The sequence below is a fragment of the Rhea pennata genome, chromosome 3 (assembly GCF_028389875.1).
Source record: "Rhea pennata isolate bPtePen1 chromosome 3, bPtePen1.pri, whole genome shotgun sequence".
Lineage (NCBI taxonomy): Eukaryota > Metazoa > Chordata > Aves > Rheiformes > Rheidae > Rhea > Rhea pennata.
The window spans coordinates 23,734,781-23,754,857 of record NC_084665.1 but is presented as its reverse complement, the minus strand read 5'-3'; the positions used below and the strand labels follow the sequence as shown (position 1 = coordinate 23,754,857).

Genomic DNA, 20,077 nt, shown 5'->3' with positions numbered 1-20,077 from the left:
CATAAAAATATCCAGTACTGCAAAGAATTAATTTAGAGAACCTAAGCATATTGCACAGAACATAAAGTTGACCTTTACCGTCTACAGCTTTTGGAATGGAGTGGGATGTGGAACACATCATAGATTTAATGTGGCACAACGCTGTCTGCAGAAACTTGGGTGGGACTGTGACTGCCTGCCCATTGCACCCGATGATTGAATCTGCTGTCACCAGCATCCTGATAATAATGAACATTCAGCTTAACGACCGTGATTATGATTATCATAATTGATGTGCAAGTGCAGTGTGTGGGGATCATTACAGCTGAACTGTACAGCAGAGAAACATGCCTTAGTTATGGTTAATTTTACTTTTATGCATTGATTGGGATAAAATATGCCTTTCAAGTTCAACAGGCCAGCTTAATATAATTTTAGGAAAATTTCTACATGTATGAGTTGATGATTACAAGCTTTCTCCAAAACAGTCATTCTAGCTGCCTGTTTGTAATAGTTTCATTCCGTTAATAACAAGAAATAATTAAATAATCACACACTATTGAGTGGATATCACTTACACAGTACTGCCATCATTAATCAGATATCAAGTTCAAATATTACTGATTGTTATAGCTTTGCCTAGGCTAGGAAAAATAGTGTGTGTCCTTTGCCACCAACACACTCCTACTTTTGGAGCAGTAGAAATTGGGTTGCAGTCAACATTGTTAGCATTTTCACACTGTATTGTGTAACCATTAGAGCAGGCAATAATTGTTGGTTATATAAATTATGTAGCTTCCACCTCTGTCACCAGAGGCAAAAAAATACAGGCCCATGCATTTATATACATGAGTTAGACTGGTATGTTTACATACTTTTTAAGTCTGAGTTTATATACTGAATATTTGCACATTAGTATGATAACAATGTGCAAATTTGCATTGATTTACAGTAGGTGTAAATTTTGATAGAAATGTCCCAGCTGTAGTAACAGAGGTAACAACAAAGAATGCAAGAGTTTATTGATCTTTGGCTGGCTTGCTTTTCACCATAGAGAAATTTGCAACAGGAGGCTCAAGGATCAAATGATTTTGAATTTCTCCAGGTTTGGACTTTCTATGGTGAGAAGGAGAATCTCTGTGTGTCCAGAAAATTCACACTATTTTGCAAGAAGTCTCTTGCCTCTGAAACTTTAATAGCCTTGATTTATTTTATTTATTTATTTATTTTTATTGTTAGTCATATTATGGCCCAAGTGGAATCATACTATCTGGTAGGACCCTAAGCTGCAACTATGTGGGAAAAGATCCATAAGGACAAGATAGTATAGCCTGAAAATCTCAGTGCCTTAGAAGATGAGTGTGACTTTTCTATGTGGCCTATGCATTTTCCTCCAAATTCTTCTCGGAGGACATTGTCACATGGTTCCGCAGAGCATCGATCTTTGTATAATATGACTGGGAGGGGAAAACGGACACACACAAACACACAAAGTGAATTAATCTGTCTGAAAACTAGCTTCACCCAATGTGGGACCAAAAACAAAAATAAGTGCACCAAAATCATGTGGCTATTGGATAATGTCATTATGTGGTAGAATTTTTTGATACATTATTTATGCTTTTCCATCCCCAGCCACACTCAAACATATTTATATTCAGCCTTAACTCCTTAAAGCTTTTCCTGACTTGTACTGATTGTACTTGAGATAGGTATAATGCATGGGTGAAGTTTTAATCTTTTTTTACTCTTAGACTACAACTGTCATTTTTTTTAAGGAGTTTGCTTATTTCCTTGTCATTTTAATTAGAAAAATAATTACACAATAATGTTTTCTAATACAGTGTGGTATCACTAATGAATGCAGATGTATACTGTCTGCCTTATTATATATGTTTTAAAACTTTTAAGGCCATTTTTATTAGGATGCTTTGTGACAGAAGTTGCTAATGTACAATGAGAAGAGCTAGCACATATTTTGAATATCAGATTCGTAGTTCATAGAATCATAGAATCGGTAAGGTTAGAAGGGACCTCTTAGTTCCCCAATCCAACTGCAATGTGTTTTTGTAGGCAGTGCAAAGCTGACATAATGTGGCATCTAAAAGTGACCCTATTTTAGGGAATTATTAGATGATCCACAAGATTTTGCTTTTCATGCTACCAGTTTCTTTGTGAATCATGTTAGTGGTAATAAGGGTTGTTGCCAAAGTGTGTTGCACTCTGGCAGTCCCTGGCCAATGATGTGGCTCCTGTATGATTATTACTGTTGGTATAACTTGGAACATCTGAATAGATGCATCAAGTAGTGCCTTAGTTTGAGTTATCAACTATCTGGTTCCAAGATAAGGCTGCTTTCTGCCACTTTTTGTTCCTACCCTGAGTCCTGCATAGACCCAAATAGGTTAAACACAAGGATCTGATCCTACGGCAATATATCCTGTACTATTCATGAAAAGTCCATCTTTTGTACTCTGTAACATATTTTTCTACTCTCTGTTGTCTCTAGAGCAGCCACTGGGGAACAGAACAGTGGTGCATCTTAATGTGATAATTGGCTTTAGGAAACCCCTGCCTCCATGTATAGTGATTCCCACAACAACATTACACTTAAGAATGGTGAGCACCTTGGAGCTCAAGCATTTGGCTATGTCCCTAGATATGTAGTACAAAAGAGTAGCATTGCCCAAATTAATATCATGGACCAACTGATAAATATCACAATGCACTGTTGAGTAGCAAACATTCAAAAAAGTGAAAATGTGTCAATTGCCACAATGGGGATTCACACATTACCTCTAATTCAGAGGACATGGGGTGAATTATCTCTTGTTGTGTGATGCACCCATTCAGTGGAAAAGTAAATGGCAACTTCTGTGTTTGACAGTTGGCATAAACATCAGTTTTCCAGATTTCTTACTGAATGACTATCATATTTACAGAAATTCATTTTCTTATGAAGAGCATTTTCAGAGCTTCCATTGGAAATGTTCCTGAGATGTAGACTTTTTCCTTCTGAGATCCTTAAGGTCATCACTCCTGGGCTGCCTTTGAAAATGATACTCATATAATGCAAATGATTATTAACTATAGGACATCTCTCCAATTATTTTCGTAGGTGCTTGAGGAAGGTTAAAACTGTTAAGCAGATTAAAAGCTACAAAATGTATCCCTAGCTACTGTTTAACCAAATGTAGAAAAGAATGTATGAATAACTGGATGGCTGAAAAACTGGATGGCTGGAAAAACTTTCCGTTGAAGGTTACCAGTGACTTACAGAGTACATTTTTGAAGAAATAATACAAAGTAGTGACTGCAAAGATTCAAACCATTCAGCATTTGCATAAGGAAAGTTGCTCCTCCTCTAATCAAATCCATTCTGGTAGTTATTTGTAAGATTTTTTTTTTTTTTTAGCAACTAGTTGAATATTTTATAAAACCTGTTTTCAGTTCTGTAATATCTCAGTGGGAAAATGCAGTCCCTTGATGATGATCCAAGGTTTTGAAGAATAAATTGATTTGAAAGAGAGAATTAGATGGTACTTATTATACTGTCTAACTAGCAGTCCAGTGTCATTTGTCTGTTGGATGATAAATGTTTTTCTTTGACTACTTTCTTCATATAATAATGCAACTTGTATGTTAGTGGCATAGAAAGAAAAGCTTGCTGCTTAGTAAGAGACAACTTTAGCTGGTATTTCTTTGAGGAACATATGATGTATATTTTATCTTTCTAAATAACTTCAATTGAATGAATTGCTCAAATGTTTTAAAGCCTTTTATTTAAACATAAACACTTCAGATAAAGAGTACCTTGCCAAGTCCCATCAGTACATGCTTAGAGTATATGACAGCAATTTGTGGCAGAACATTTAATGCGAAAAATCATCAGTTGAGCTGGAAGCTGTAGTGTTTGAAGTTGCACCTAAAAGCAGTGTTTGTTTATATATGTGTGTGTTTATATATGTATATAAATGCATACACATATATATGCACAGATGCATACACACACACGGAATATTATATATATATTTATATATATTTAAGTATGTAAAGGCGTTCACTATTTTGATTTTGTTTGGTTTGTTGGAATGAGAAACCTTCACACTAGATAGGAAAGTCCCTATCTTTGCCCCTGCTTTTTGATAACTGTTTTGAATGGGCTGCTCAGCCTTCTTGGAATTAAGAATCTTTTCTACATCTGTCAAACAAAGTATATTTCAATTCGGCTCAGTTTTCCACAATATTGAATTAAAAAAGCTCTATTTTGAAGCCAATAGCAATTCTTTATAAAATGTATCTGCAAGAGCAGGCTACTTATTTGATATTTACCTTTAGTTTGATTATGCTGGTTAAACAGTTGAAATGAAAGTAACAGAAAGCTCTTCTTAATCCGTTAAGAATCATGTGGTTAATGTAATTGTTCAAAAATGCTTCCAAGATGTAAACACAGAGCCTCAACACCTCTTATTTGTACAGTTAAGATGTGTCAATGGAGCTAAACTAATTTACATTAGATAATAATGGGACCCATGATTAATGTATCCAATATGTTGAAAAATGCTACTTTTCTGAAAAAATATTCTGGGAAGAATATTGTTATCAATTTACAAAGAAAAGTAGTCACTTCTTAATGTCTCTGTCTTATCTTTAAGTGCACGTAAAATATTGACAAATTGAAAACTAAGATCAGAAGTGCATGTTATGGCTATTTCTTGCAAAAGATACACTTAAAACTACAGAATATCACATCTTAACATGATGGCTGAATGAAGCATTTTACTACACTGACCCATTATGATTGAATAGTTTATATAATAGATATATAATTTATAGTGTTACCAATAGTAGTCTGAAAAGATTATAGGAGGATATGCCAGGTGTATGCCCAAGCTGAGAAAAAGGCTGTAAGTTTTTGTTCTTTTGGTTGCTCCGGAGAGCAAGGGTAGGTTATTCTTATGGCAGTAGAACTTTGATGCAGTCAAATGCATTTTAGAGTAACTTATGTTCCCTAAACAGAAAAAAAATCAAAGTAGAATGTAGTTTTGTGCACTTCTGTGGGAATGAATGAGAAGCTGTAATACAGACAATTGTCATAATGGTTTGATGTAAATGTGTACTACTTCTCTTTGAAATTTAGACCATGAATCAACTCTAAACTCCATTTTAAAAACTAAGATGATACTCAGTTTCAAATATTCTTTAGCGTTTATTCCTTTAATATAATGAAGAGCTGATTTCAATACACCCTTTTAAAAATTCAAATTAGAAGGATGTTCCACCATGACAGAGATATAAACTATATTCTTCCTTTCTTATATACTTTGTATTTATCCTGATATCAAAGATTATGTAGAAAACCTGAAAGGCATATCTACATAAGGTTTTTTTTTTTTATGAATTGGTGTATTACTACATCTTACTATTCTGGAATGAGAGTTATGGAGCTATTCAGGAATAACCTTTGCACTTTGAATTTAGACTTCACGTCCTTTTAAGTCACCTTACAAGCTTTGAATTAATGTACAGAGAAAATAGTGGCTAAGGTATATGGGTTAAGACACAAAGGCCGTGATACATGCAGTAGCTGTGTTTATAAACACATGCAGTAGCTGTGTTTATAAACTGTACTGTTTTTGTAGACTCCATAATGTGTCTGTATGAGTAGTATTTTGCATTTTGACTGTGATAGAAGGAACTAATAATATTCCCAGCCAGTGGCTTTAAGATGTGTTAGGATCTCTCACATGCAGTTCTCTGAAAGAATGGCAGCATAAGTGGTAAACATTTTCTATCGTTAGCAACTGAATACCCCGGTCTTTTAGAGTAGTTTGGTATGAGAGTCTCAAACTTAGAAAATCAGATTAAAAAAATCAAACAATAAAAGTACTGCATATTAACAGACTTTATACACTAATGTGAAGCTGCTTGATTGAGCACTGCAGTGTCAACCATGTCTTTCTTCTAATGCTAAAAGTAATGCACATAGACAGAGTGACAATCAGAGTACAGCCTCCCATCAGCTGTAATTAATCTTTTAGTTAACAGAGACTAGAAAAGCTTCTCATCAGCCCCTTCTGAAATCTAAGGGACCCTGTTTTTTGATGTTTGCATTCTGAGTAAAATTGTCCCCACCAGTTCTAACAAATTGAAACACCAGGCTAATTATGGCAGCTAATGAAGTGTGTGGAATGGTCACAGCTTGTCGTGAAACTGTTCCTTCAGCTCAGATTAGAGTTTCATCAATCACTTTTTTAAACTGATCCAGAATTGCTTCTGCCCAGTGCTTGGCATTTTTAATGCTATTTCTGTAATTGTTTTTTTCCCCAAAGCTTAGGCTATTTATTGAAATATTACATTCTCAGGACAGGACTTACAAACTCTAGTTTATAAAAAAACATTTCATTATTGCCTCTATCAGCTGATCAAGTGCTAGAAAGCTAATAAAAGAAGCAGAAATAAAAAAAAAATGATATATTGCTTTTAATCCAGCTAAAGGTAGCAATAAAGCATATACACATACATGTATATGAATCATCATTACTGTGGGCTGGATGTATACTGCAGTATCATGAGACATGTTTTGTGGGCTGGATGCTTCAAATCCCACTGAAGAACCTAAATGAAATGAATGTTTTGGTCTTAGCTTATTTGATAGCAGATTGTAGTCCTCAGTATATCATTCAGAGTTTGGCATGATTTGTAGTTTTTGCAGATGCCTGAGCCTTTGGCAGCAGGAAGACTAAGATGCGTTACTGTTTAAAGAATTTCAGTACTTCAGGTCAAATCTAAAGTCCTCAGAAAAGTATAGGAAACTTCACAGTATAACTCATTGCTACTGCACTGTCAATGAATAAATTAGCACATAAAACATTGTAAACATTCCTAGTTCCTGTTCATTTATAAAATCTAACAGCATTCTGCTGTACACTGGAAGTTCTGCATAGATGTTAAGGAAAGTGTAAGGCTAAATTCTTCCTGTACATATACACTGGAGTACAGAATTTGGTTTGGAAGTTATTCAACTGAAAGATGAAGTAAACTTTTGCTTATAAGCTACCTTAGAATATGTTAGCACAAGTTGTTGCATTTATTTATATATTTATTTATATAAACATGTCTTCATATCAAAACCAAGACAGCATGATTTTAGTTCAAGTGTGCTCAGCAATTCATTGATAATATTCGTGCTAATACATGTAATCCGTTTCATTTTTTGAACACTATTGAATCTGAAATAATGTTTGGCTATAAATATCAAAAGTTCCTTTCCCTAAAATTTCTTAATCAGCTGCGGTTTGATAGAACTAGTGTCATGTCAATGCCAAAACAAATCTGTGGCAAATGAGTGAATATTCTGTGATGGTGATGCTATTTCTGTACTGTACTAAAGAGCTGGTGGATTTAAACAGAATAAATAAATTAATAAATTGATAAATGGAAAACAGGATACACAGAGAAGATATTACATAAATATTTATAAAATAAATATATACATATATAAATGAAAGACAGGAATAGCAGCAATAAGTATTAGCCTAAAAGCTGTTGTTGCAGTTTTATTGATTAGTGAGAGTGTTTGTGGTCACTGGGTAGGAGATGAATAGTTTTTCTATTGTTAGCTGATCTCCGGAGTAGTTGCTTGCAAAATAGCAAAGGCCGCCTTCAGTTCTATCATTTCAGACTCTTCTGAAGGCAGCTTATATTTACAGGATAGGAAGACTATCCTACTCTTTAGATATACCACAAGAAAGTATTTTGTTGGGAGAATAAGGAATGTTTATTCTTCTCTAAGCCACTCTGACTAATCTTAACCTTCACTTTTGGAATGAGAGCACAAGAAAGAGAGAGTACAAGAAAAAATTCCTCACCATGATTATCTCTTTATGACATTTTTCCTGTTATTTCTGACATGCCTAATATTCTCTTCAAGTCAAAGTCCTTAAAATATCTTCCCCAGAGGTCCCCCCAACACAGAACTTGACAGTGAAGCCATCTGTAGCTCTGAACTTCATTGAGGCTCCACTAGGCATGAAGACATCACCAGCTCTTAAGCATTTCTGGCAACAAGGAATTTGTGCAATGAAACCTACACTCAAAATTAGATCTACGAAGCCTTTTACTCGCTGCACTGTACTTCTCTCCCTGTAGTACTGCTACATACTGCACTACTTATCTGCATTATACCATAACATAAACAATAATATCATTGATTTTTCCAGTAGCTTTCAGGGGGAAAAAAAATCTACAAAAAATAATGCTTTAGTATTATTTAGTAATATCTAAATATCTACTATATTTAATGTTGTTATTTGGTATTATAAATATACTATATTTAGTATTATAATTTAGTATTATCTACCTTTGCAGATGCAAAGGAAGCTTTTGATCAGGTTAAATGAAGCTTTGTGAAAGAAGCCATATGAGAAGCTCGGAAGACAGAGGTTTATCATAGAGTGAATTCAGCTTTTATAGAACTGCTTTTTATGGAGTCAAAATAAGAATCAGTACAATTTATTCTCTCCACTTTTTGGTAGAGGTGAAAGGCAAGAATGTCTTCAATTAGGTCTTCTGTTTGAACTAAAAGTTATTTTCATAAACAATTACATAAAAATGCTATAAGAAGGCATACTGATACATAAAATTGCACTTTTATTCACATACTATATTGCTATATAGCCCATCAATCATCACTTTTCCAAGTTGTGCAGAGGGTCTGAAATATAACTTTATTTTACAGTATTAGATTATATTTATAATATTAAATTTTTCCCCCTTAAATGCACAGCTGGATGAGATCAGTATTAACCTGTTTTGCCTAATGGAAAAACAAAGAGTAATTTAAGAGGACTAATCAAAAGAAAAATAGTAGTAGTACTTCTTGGAAATGTGATTTTAGTAAAAAGGCACAATTTTCCAAAATGCTCTTCATGTTTCTAACTTACTATCCAGCAGAGTGCTTTTCACAACTATTGATAAACCTGCAAGTGTTCCTCTTATCAGTTGAGGACAAAGGCTACTTTTTCTGAGGCTGTAGAAGACTCTCAAAAGATACTGGTCTAAACTCTAATTACTAACGTGTTGCAGTGTAGTGGTCAAATGCACATATATATTAATAAAAAATGCAATAAAGCTTTCCTTATTTCAATAACAGCATTGTTTTTAGTGAAACTCTGAAGTCAAATATACTGGGGTTTAAACCAGTCTTTTCCTTCTTCTGTAAAGCAACTGTTTGAACTTTCTATTCTTCTTCAGGACACACTGGATCCTTTCCTCTGCGTAAAAGTACTGGGATTTGCTATTTTGAAATGGGACAAAATGCACGTAGGAACAGTGTGAAAAACATTTGCTTTACTCTATCATTACTTATTTTATTGAGCTTTTACCTGCACTTACATAATTTATCCTAAATTCCTGAAAACTGGAAGTTTTCCAAAGAAATTGAGGTCATAATTATACATGACTTTGAGCTAAGTGGATAGCATCCCTTTGACATATTTAGAGAAATCAGAAAATGAGAAAATGAAGATTAATTAGATGGACAAAAGTGGAGACAGTCTCAAGAAAAGTATCATTTGAGTAGAAGCTTCTGATCTAGTCTGTCTCTTCTCTGTGTTGCTGTAGAGGAATGTCATTTTAAACTGTTCTTTTAACAGTGTATGGTATCCTCTCAATTTGTAAAGGTTTTCAGACTTGTCAGATGTTTTGGAGAGGGAGGTGCAAGGGAAGTCCTGTATACATTGCTAGACTATTGTAGCATGCAAGAATACTGATGCTGGGCTTCATATAACAAAAAGTCAAGCTCTCTTATTGTTCACTTGGTAGTTATAATAATCCTTGGCAAGGAGGGCAACTCATTTCTTTCCAAAATTTGCATCAAGATGTACATTTTATGAATGTGGAAAAATTTTTTTTAGAAAAAGCATCTAGTAATACAGATGTGGCTCTGAGGCATGTTTACATTGGAAAAACTCACAAAGTGTATTTGCTAAAATGATGAAAGATATTCTAAGACACAAACGCAAAATCTAAGGAAAATCTAAAGTTTCTCTTTATTCCAAGTTGATTGCAAATTTATAAAAAAAATTTTGATTGTTTTTTCACAACTAGAAAAAATCTGTTTTTTTTTAAAGCCTTAGTCTCCCTTGAGTTCGTTTTTAGTACTTTCACACTTACAGTGTATGTTTCTGTGTTTACTGGCTCATGTGTACTTATGTACAAAACCTGTCACCTACAATGGCCTAATTCTGTGACCAGCTGAGGAATAGTTAAGTTTTTGTTATTAACTTTTATTCTTTTTCATTAGTTTTGAATGCTAATTAAATACCATAGAATTATAAAACTCATCATATTAAATTAATCCTGTCTTAAAATACTATGATGGCCCTATTCTGGACTTGTTTGAGCTTATCAACACCTTTCTTGTACTACAGAGCCAAAAGTGGATATTCTATTCCAGATGTTGTCCAGCAAGCACCAACTAGAGGGGATTATTGCTTCATTCAATCTACTGGTTATGCTTCTGTTCATATAGTATGTTTTTAGCTTTAATTTCTACCAGTATTACCAGGTCCTTTTCTGCAGAGCTGCTAGTTGGTCTGTTAGTCCCCAGCCTGTATTCCTGCAGGGGTTAGTCTGTGCCAGGTGCATTTGTCCTTACTGAATTTTATGAGGTTTCTGTCAGGCTGTTCTTCAGGTCACTCTAAATCTGTTGATAGCCCACCCTCAAAGGCACCGATTGCACCCCTTGGTTTGGTGTTGTCCGTAAACTTGATGAAAGTGCTTTCCGTCTCCAATTGCTTTCCATCTCCAATTCCAGGTCCCTGATGAAGATATTAAACAGGGTATGTCCCAAGATAACTGCTGAGGAAATCCACTTGTATGCAGATTCCAGTTAGAGTACAAATTATTATACACTGCCCTTTGTGTTGACACTCCAGCTAGTTTTTCACCAATCTAGTAGTCTGCCTATCTAGACTATAATATGTTAGCTTGAATACAAGGATTCTGTGGGAGATGATAGTGTCAAAAACCTTGCCAAAGTTGAGGTAAATACATTCAATGCTCTTCTCTCATGCACAAATCTAGTCATTTCATCACAGAAAGCAATGAGTTTTGGCAAGCGTGATTCAAAGCAAAGTCAAACCAGACGAAATCTAATTGGAGTACTATTTTAGCTGCATATGCCAATTACAGTGCAATCAACCTACCTTTTTTTTGGTGATAAATGGTTTCAACTTCTGTTCAAATTGGTACAACTTAGGCTGATAAGATTTTAAAAATATATATTTTCAGCTGAATTTTCTCTCCTTAACTCATAATGGCACTATTTTGTTAAGTTAGAGATATCTGCAACTTGATCTTGACAAATTGAACATTTTCTGGCTATAGTCCAGCAGGTTAAAAGTGGTGCTAAGTTTATCTTGGCAGTCAACACTTGGCTCTGGCTTACTTTCTGCTGGAAGGAGAATGTTATGGTTGAACAGATTAGACCATGAAAGGGGCAGCTTATAAATGGCATATTAATAATCCTTATCCTTAAGTGCATTATTTTCTAGTACACATCCTGTTGCTAGCAGAGTGCGCATGATGGACAGGACAAAGGAGTCTGTTTAAATATACAAGCACTATGATAAAAATGTGTCCTTTACTTTTCATCAGAAGCTTTAAGACTATGTATATGTTTCTGCACACAACAATGCAGTATTAGGCATAGTTCCACCTCAGACTTAATACCTTCTGGAAAGATTTATATATTACTTATCGATATGTTTTCATATTTGACAAAATGGCATTTATACATCTTAGGTAAATGAAGATGAACATCTACTTCACTTTTCAGAAATATTTTTTTAAAAATACCCTGCAAGAAGTTTCAAATGACATTAGGAAATAAACACCTCTTGAGATTCAGAATACCAATTGAACTATTTTAACTGCACATTTGTTTTTTAGCCCAAATTCAGTAAAGTTCAAGAGTATGCAAGTATGAAATAGCTTGTGAGAATAATCACATTGCTTTCTTAATTTAATTTACTTACAAAAAAGGCTGCATTAGTTCAAAAAATAGAATATTATCTTTGGCAATTCTGGTTCAAATACAGATGTTAGGCATAACAGAATTTGAGTAATGTTGCTTTCTCATAATAATAGCATTGAATAAAGTATGGTACAGCATGCACTGTGACTTTCTGTGCAACAAACTATACCTTTAGTATTGATACTGGCTCTGAATATGTCTCACAGTAGCTGAAAAGTGACTACATAAGGGTGATTTCTCCTCCTCCAGTAGACCTGCTTTATAGATAAAAAAAAAAATTAATTGAATAGCTATTAATAAAGAAGGATATATTTCTTCTTAGGGCATTGCAAAACCAGTGCATGTTTAGAAGAAAGAACCAGACAGTGTCTGGATTGCAGATCATCAATAAATGGACTAAATGAACTTAGAGAGTACACCTGCGGATTTTACTCTTCCTTCCCCTCTGGCAACCACAGTAACCAAGGGGTACTAAGCTAGTGTAACAAACACAAGTTTGGGCCACATATCTTCATTACTGGTTATATTACTAATGAGGAAAAGGACAGGCTAATTTCAGATCCCAGGTTAATTTTAGAAAGGCAAAACAAGAAAAAGCAATCACTGGACTAAATCTTTCCTCATTTTTCCTTTGTCCATCCTTGCACAAAACTTCCATCACAACCAAGAGATGATTTGCCTTTTTTATGTGAAAGCACTGCCAGAGTTGACATGTTTGTAATCCTTACTGAACACAGCAATTGAAAAGCATCTTATTCTTTTAGAAATATTTTTGTGTTTCTGTAGAGTGGCTCAAAAACATCATTATATTCTATCATGTCACAGCTTAGTTTGTACAACTATGGAAGGGTATAGTGTTCTATTATTGAAACTACTTCTAACCATATAAGAGCAGAAATAGGCTCCTTTCAAAACATCCTCTCCTACCTTGTACAGGTGAGAAGGACAAAATGATTTAGAGCTTGAATTTTAGCCAGTTTTCTCCAGTTATCTCCAAAACACCAATTAGCATTGCTCAGCTAAGAAAGCTTCAGTGAGCGCAGATTAGTGGTAGAGCACTTCCTTCTCAGAACAGTGGAGAAAATGAGGAATAGAGTTAAAATTTCCATGTTAGCTTGTTACGGAGGAGCACGGACTGCTTTGCTCTGGACACATCATACAGTATCAAGACCTAAGTGATTATCAGATTAGTGGTTTTTCAAATTTATGAGCAGTAATTAGAAATCTTTCATAATTTCATAATCTTTCATAATCTTTCAGTGCTAGCAAGCACTGTTTGTGTTTGGTTTCCTTATTTATGATTTCAAGGGATGAAATATGCAAGAATCAGTGATAGTTGTAAAGCTCCATGAAAATTTAAGTATAATAATAATGAAATGCTTGTTGTATAAATTAAACAGTAATTAATGTTTTCTGCTTCTCTTTGAAAGATAATATATTAAAATAGTGTTGTTAGACCTCCTACTGCGAACATAATTTCTTGAGTTTTTTTACAGCACGTTATTATTTACTTTCTGTCAACAGAAGTGTAAAACTAACAAGCAGAAAAAAGTTGCCTGATATAAGAGTAACATAGAAGATTATAAAATTGCCTTTTATAATGGCTATACAGTATCATTTTACTTTAAGATCTAATGACAAGTTGATTCAAAGGGTAAGATTTGCACTTACAATGTCATTAAAGTAAATAGAAAATTGCCTTTTACTATCATCAGCCAGTCTTTTTAAATCAAATAATTTTATTGTTGTTGAAGATGTTTGCATTGGCAGGAGGTAATTGGCAACTGAGTTAGACATCACACTCAGAGCCCTCAAGCTTGTCAAAAAGAACCATAAACTTCACTTGCAAAAAAAAAGCCAGCCAGAAATTGCAGAGAACAGAGGGAATAGAATCATAATATTTTAGGTCAGTTTGATCAGCACTGCGTTGATCCACAATATGGAGAAGCTTGTAAAGTCTTCATAGAAGCACCAGTTCAGTCCTTGCATTCACCCAAATGAAACAAATGTAGAGGGTTTAGGGTTGGTAATAGTCCAAAGAGGAAATGATGGCTCCTTGTTTTTTTCCTCTGCGCTATGTTGGCAAGTTGAATAAGCAAAGGCGTAATTCTGCCCCCTTCATCCCAGCAGTAGTCACTTGTCCACTTTAGTGCATGGAACACCGATCAGACACGCATCTCCCTGAAAGTCAATATGTCTGTGTTGACACAATGAGATCCAGTCCCTGAGGCGTGATCCAGGCTTTTGCTATTATCTCTTATTTGAAGGGGCTAGTTGACCCAATTGGTTACAACATTAGCTTTTCATTTTTATAGCCTTAAGTCACAGAAGACCTATTCCTGATTTTTGGACATTAGACCACATTGGAAGACAGAATTGGCAGTCTGTGCCCACCAGCCACAAAAACAGAGTTACGCCAAACAACTGTGCCCTGAACTTTCCGGCTAATTAGTTGTTGAAGCTATACCCAAGAAATAGGTTCCTTTGCCCGTGGGAGGAAGTGTGTAGCCATTATTAATGTCCCAGCTAATATCTCTCAATAGGTCTTATGAGCAATGCTGCTTAAGGAGGCTAAATGTGCAACTGGGAATTAAAAATTATAGTACCCCTTTCACTGTCTGAAATATTGTAAACTTGTTTCACTGGGGCCAGGATTGGTGTCAATGTACTTTGTGTGAAAAGTGCAATAGAAGCATTAGTATTTGACAGCCCTGGTTGAAATAAGTGAAATTAATGGAGCTCTTTTCATATACGACAAGGCCATGGCACCCCTTTCATACTGCTTACAGACAGAGAAAAGTCAATACTTTTTTATTACTTGATGCTGACCTACATTCTGCACTACAAGTGCCAGGCCCACTAATTGGTTTCAGTTGTGAGAAAAGTTTGCCCCAAAGAAACACTGGAGCAGATAAATCAATCTTTTTTTAGGGTAGCTTAGTGGGTTTTGAGCACTTGAAATGACATTTGTGTTGTATTGACAGAATCGGTTGTTACACTCGTTTTATCATGTCAGAAGGCCCTCTACTAGTTGGAAATATTGTTAACCAGTATTGATAAATTTGCTAAGAATAAAAGTTAACTGCATCAACATTTTACTTGTATAACAATGCCATTTCTGGTTTGCTTCCTTGTTAGAGACCTCTGTGGCTATTAATAGGTCAGGAGGCTTATGATGACAGCTCAATTTAAAACTCTAATTTTACTATTACAAGCGTTAAGATCATAGGGAATACTTTAATATGAACACTTACTATTAAACAGAAGGAGTTGTGAACTATGGCTATACAGTGGCACTTGGGAGTGCGATTTGATTGTCAGATGAGGTGCGCACGTGAGCTGTGTCCCAGCTTAAAGAAGAATAAAGAAGCAAGACTGCACAGTGCATTTGTCATAAAATAAGGACATAACTAGACCACCTCATGGATATTTATGTAGAATTTTGTACCAAATCATGTAAAATCTTGATATGTATCTGTGGATATTAGTTTCAAACTAAGGAAAAAAAAGTGTTTTAATCTCTATTTTCACTATACAGTAGTATGAAGATAGAGCGAGGATTCTAATAGCTGTGCCCATTTTTCAGTTATTCCTTCTGCTGTTGATTTTAACAGAAGTTACTACAACTGTGCCTCTATTGGAGCAACATCCCATCATTTTTCTGCAAAAAAGTTTTCCTGAGATCCAAGCCTTGAACAGAATGGTTTACCATTTTCATAGCACATAGTGTCACAGTTGAAATTGTTTGGATTGACTTGGAAGAGGTCTTGGTGCTCTGAGTCACCAGTACAGGAAGAATATTTTTCGTGATAGAGGTTATACAACTGATCTGTGAAACGACTTCATATGCTACTTCTAACCTATCAGGGAAAACTGTATTCATACAACCTTATGCAACTTTGATTTCTATTGATGCTACCAAATACAATACAATATAATTTTATACGATAAAATGAAACTGCAAAATTGTATATCAGAAATCATTCTTACTGTTCCAAGTTTATCATACACTTATCAGCTTCATAATTATTTATGGGACTGGTAGATTTACTGTAGGAAATTACCTGAAGTGTGTATTCTGGAGGTCAGATAAGATGGTCGTAATGCTATGTTCTAGCCTTTAAATCTGTGACTGGATATGCTGCTGCTCTTTGCCTATTCTTGCTTTGGATTGAGGTACTTCATTAAATTTCCAAGATGATTGTAGTTCCTCTCTCAATCCAAAGTGCATTTTTATGTTATAGGAAATTGTGCAGTACCCTCAAGATTGTTTGGAAAGAAACACTATTAGTGCAAATTTATCACTAGAAATACAGAGGAACACATTTTCAAAGGCCTTCAAGCTGATGTTCCTACATGCACACGTAGCTTTGCAAGCTGTTACTGGTTTGCCACTTATTCATACATCGTTAATGCATTTATATATGTCCCTATACTGAGATACAAAATCTCTTTAGAATTTCTTTAACAATAACATTCCAAATATAAAGTATGTGAGCATTTATTGAGGAATTTTTGACAAGTCTAATCTATAATATTGTAGTGTGCTAATCGAGACAAATCTGTGTTTGGCAGCTTCATGTTACCTTCTTTGACTCCATTGTCCAGGACTGATGAGCTCACATGACAGTCAAGTAGTCAAATACATTGAAGGGGTTCCTAGGTCTTGTTAAACTCTGTCAGTTGGACTACAGTCACTTACAATTTACTAGAGTGAGAGGAGTCAAAGCTTGACAAGTTTTAAAAGGAAGTGATATATTAACTTGGTCTAGGATTTAAAAATAGGTCTCAGGTGCTGAGAATTACAGCTCTTCTGATACTGAGAATTACATGCCACAGTTTAAGAATGTATGGTGGAAAATTGCATAAAGCTCACCTTATGCTCATATGATCTTGAGATTGCTAAAGTGTAAAGTGTAAAGTGTCAATCTCACCAGTATGTGAGAATTCATATTTGTAAGCTAATTCATTCCAGCTATAAGCAACAAGGATTGCCAGGATGAAAGTAATGCTGATCAAGCCTATTTTTCTCTACTGATGTCTTTTGTTCTTGCAGTTTCAAAAGTATTATATACATAACTTCTATGCTACGTTGCAATCATCTTGAACTCAGATGATCCTGGCAGGGCTAGGTATATCATGTACCAGATTCAACCAACAGTGCCTTGCAGTCTTTCCTGGACGAGCTGAAACTATATTTTGCAATCAATTTAGAGCAACGTAAGATCTTGGCTTCCAATCTTTTCCCTTTATGTTGCTACAGTGATATAGTGGGATGGATTCTCTTCAGCACCATGAGACAGATCTTGAAAGGCTAAATGGCATTTTAAGCCTTAGTTTCTAATATCACTGAAACCTGATTAGAATCTATATCTTTAAATAAACAAATAAATAAATAGGGTTCTTTTTTTCCTGCATGAAATATATATTTATATTTTGTGTGCTTTTGTATGCAACATTTATCCAATATTCATTGTAAACTTCTTTAATTGGCCTAACTGTACGGCCAGCAACAATTTATTTACTCATTAGTCTGTGTGATGTTTCGTAAATGTAGTCAAACATAACTGCTGTCGTCATAATCGAAGCCAGTTGTTTAAATGCTCTGCTGTGAGTATCCTGTGAAATAGCTTTAAATAACAAGATAAACAGTACAGCTGCCAACCCAAAGTAATCTTACACTGAGGGGGCGTGTGGCACAGAAAATTTCCTCTTTGTCATTTTGATTTGGGTTTGAAGCTGGACCTGGGCTTAGTTCCAGCTCAAAAAACTGTTTACTTCAAAGGCTCCTAAATCGTCCCAAGGAGCTAATTTTGGCAGCCAATTGTTTTTGTTTGGCCAGGCATCCTAATAGCAAAAGCCGTCTGCTCTAGCAAATGAAGACTTCTTCAGTGCTCACGCTTGCCATTCCTGATTTTATCCTGATGTTGGGTGTGTACAGCTTTTACTCATTTCCCCATCTTCCCCCATATTCTCTGCTTCTTTTTACTGAAATATTAAACTATACCTGATTGTCCTGTGTGAATATTAAAAATATATTTCTTATTTGCAAAATAAGAGTAGTGATTTCTGCTCTGAATTACTGATTAATCCTAAATTATAACAGTAATATCTTTTTGCCTTCTCTGCAGCTACAGCTTTCTTTTAATATTTTTTTTTCATTCCCATGAACAATATCAGTCCAGTGAATTTACTGAATTAAATATAACTGTTATCTTTAGAAACTTTAGAAACTACAGTTATGCAGAAGATATAATAATACTTATTATAATAATTATATGGACTACTTTTCCTGCATCAAAAAGGTGCTCGTGATGACAAAAATACAATGAAAATTAGAAAACTGTGCATGTGTAAGGTTCAATATTAAAACATGCAAATGAGCTATTTCAGTTTGGTAGGAAATTGGGAAGCTCAAGGAATAGAGTAACATTAAAAATTAAATCTTGTGAAGAGTTAAGAATGGGGTAGTATTCACTTTCATAACATACAAAGACTAGTTAGTTTTGAATGTATATTTCTACCTTGCTATTTTAAGATTTCTGCACCTGAGTGTTTGAGGAATCATATCAAACAACTTTAAAGTATGAGACGTAGGAAATTATATGGTCAAAAGCCTGGCAGTTTGCAGTGCAGATAAAACTCAAGTGGATCGTGTTTGTATTTGTACGGAGCTTACCAGAAGTCATTACTGCTCTGCCTGTTCACAGCATTCAGCTGAACTTTGGTCAGTGAAGTAGTTAAGTAAGTTAATTTTCCTGGATAAAAAGTACTCAGGAATTATCTTGCCTATGTGCTTTCTACCATAAATCGGTATGATGTCACCAATATTTATTTAATACATATTCATCTTTTACTCTTTCTTATTGAGCTGATTTAATATTTATAGTTTAATTTTTATCATGGTAGAAAAATTGAAATATTGCAAGGATATCTTGCTGTCTTTAGCTTAACTTATTCCCAAGGCAGAGGATATAATTTTGTATACCATGATTCAACAAAGTCTGTAAAATTTAGCTTGTAGGGCAGGAATCTTCACATTGCTTAGAGTTATACAGAGTTGGAAGTACATGTTTGCTTGCAATTCAGTCAGTCAATTCCTGATTTCTTCTCCAAATAATGTACATATACATATCGTATAAAGTGTATATTTCACATATATATAGTTTTCCATAGTTTACATTCTAGTTTGTACAGTGAAATTTGAGTGGAAGGCAATATTTATAGCTCTAAAGTATTTTTAAAAAGCAACAGCTAAAGCCATGAAAGCTAAATCTATTTTTTTTTTTTATTTCTCTTATTTCTCTAGGACTTTCAAACAGTGTTACCATCGATTGTTCTCTTTGAAAGGTTTGGAAAAACCTATTCCAGAACTGGGCAAATAGTTTAATCATTCTGTAAACTACGCAATAGAAGACTCCTAACAAGTTAGCAATAAATATATTTCAGCAAATGCAAACCAGTTTGTTGACTGAATTTTCCAAAAATGACTGTATTTGTATAGTGAGGTATACTGTCTCTAAAGTACTGTTACTTGATTTTGCTTGGTCTTTAAGCAATACCACTTTCAACATTAATCAAAGACATTTTTTTCAGCTTTGGCAAATGTAGTATCTTAGGAAAACTGGATGACTTTTCAAAATGCATTTGGAAGATGGTATCTTTTATTTGAATATAAATCCTTTATGATACAAAATCCAGTGTAATCACTGTAAAAGACTTGGAATCGCATTCTGTATAATACAGGTTTATAAGTGAGGTTAATCTAAGTTTGAAAGTTATATCTGTTCTTTTTTTCTGACATTATGATCTGGTTCATCATTAGTGTCAGTATACATCTGTTTCGGATGTATACTGATCCGTCTCTTCATTCAGTGGAATTTGATAGGCTATTTACATGGAAGATTGTATTTTAAACCCTTTGAGATCCTCTGTTTGAGGATTTCATCAACAGATAACTTCATTATTGAAAATTTATAATTCTAGCTACTTCATATACACCTTATAGTTAAATAAGTTTTTCTATATCTGCTTTATTTTCTTTTATTTCTTTTATTT

The 20,077-nt window shown here is 34.5% G+C and overlaps 1 protein-coding gene across 1 annotated transcript in view; it reads left to right on the top strand.

Moving 5' to 3' along the window:
* Nucleotides 1–19,409, top strand: part of SPATA17 (spermatogenesis associated 17) — a 93,831-nt gene extending 74,422 nt beyond the window's left edge. The window contains exon 10 of the mRNA XM_062573565.1: nt 19,329–19,409. Coding sequence (XP_062429549.1) covers nt 19,329–19,409 — 81 coding nt within the window. The remainder of the gene's footprint in view (nt 1–19,328) is intronic.
* Nucleotides 19,410–20,077: the final 668 nt, after the last annotated feature.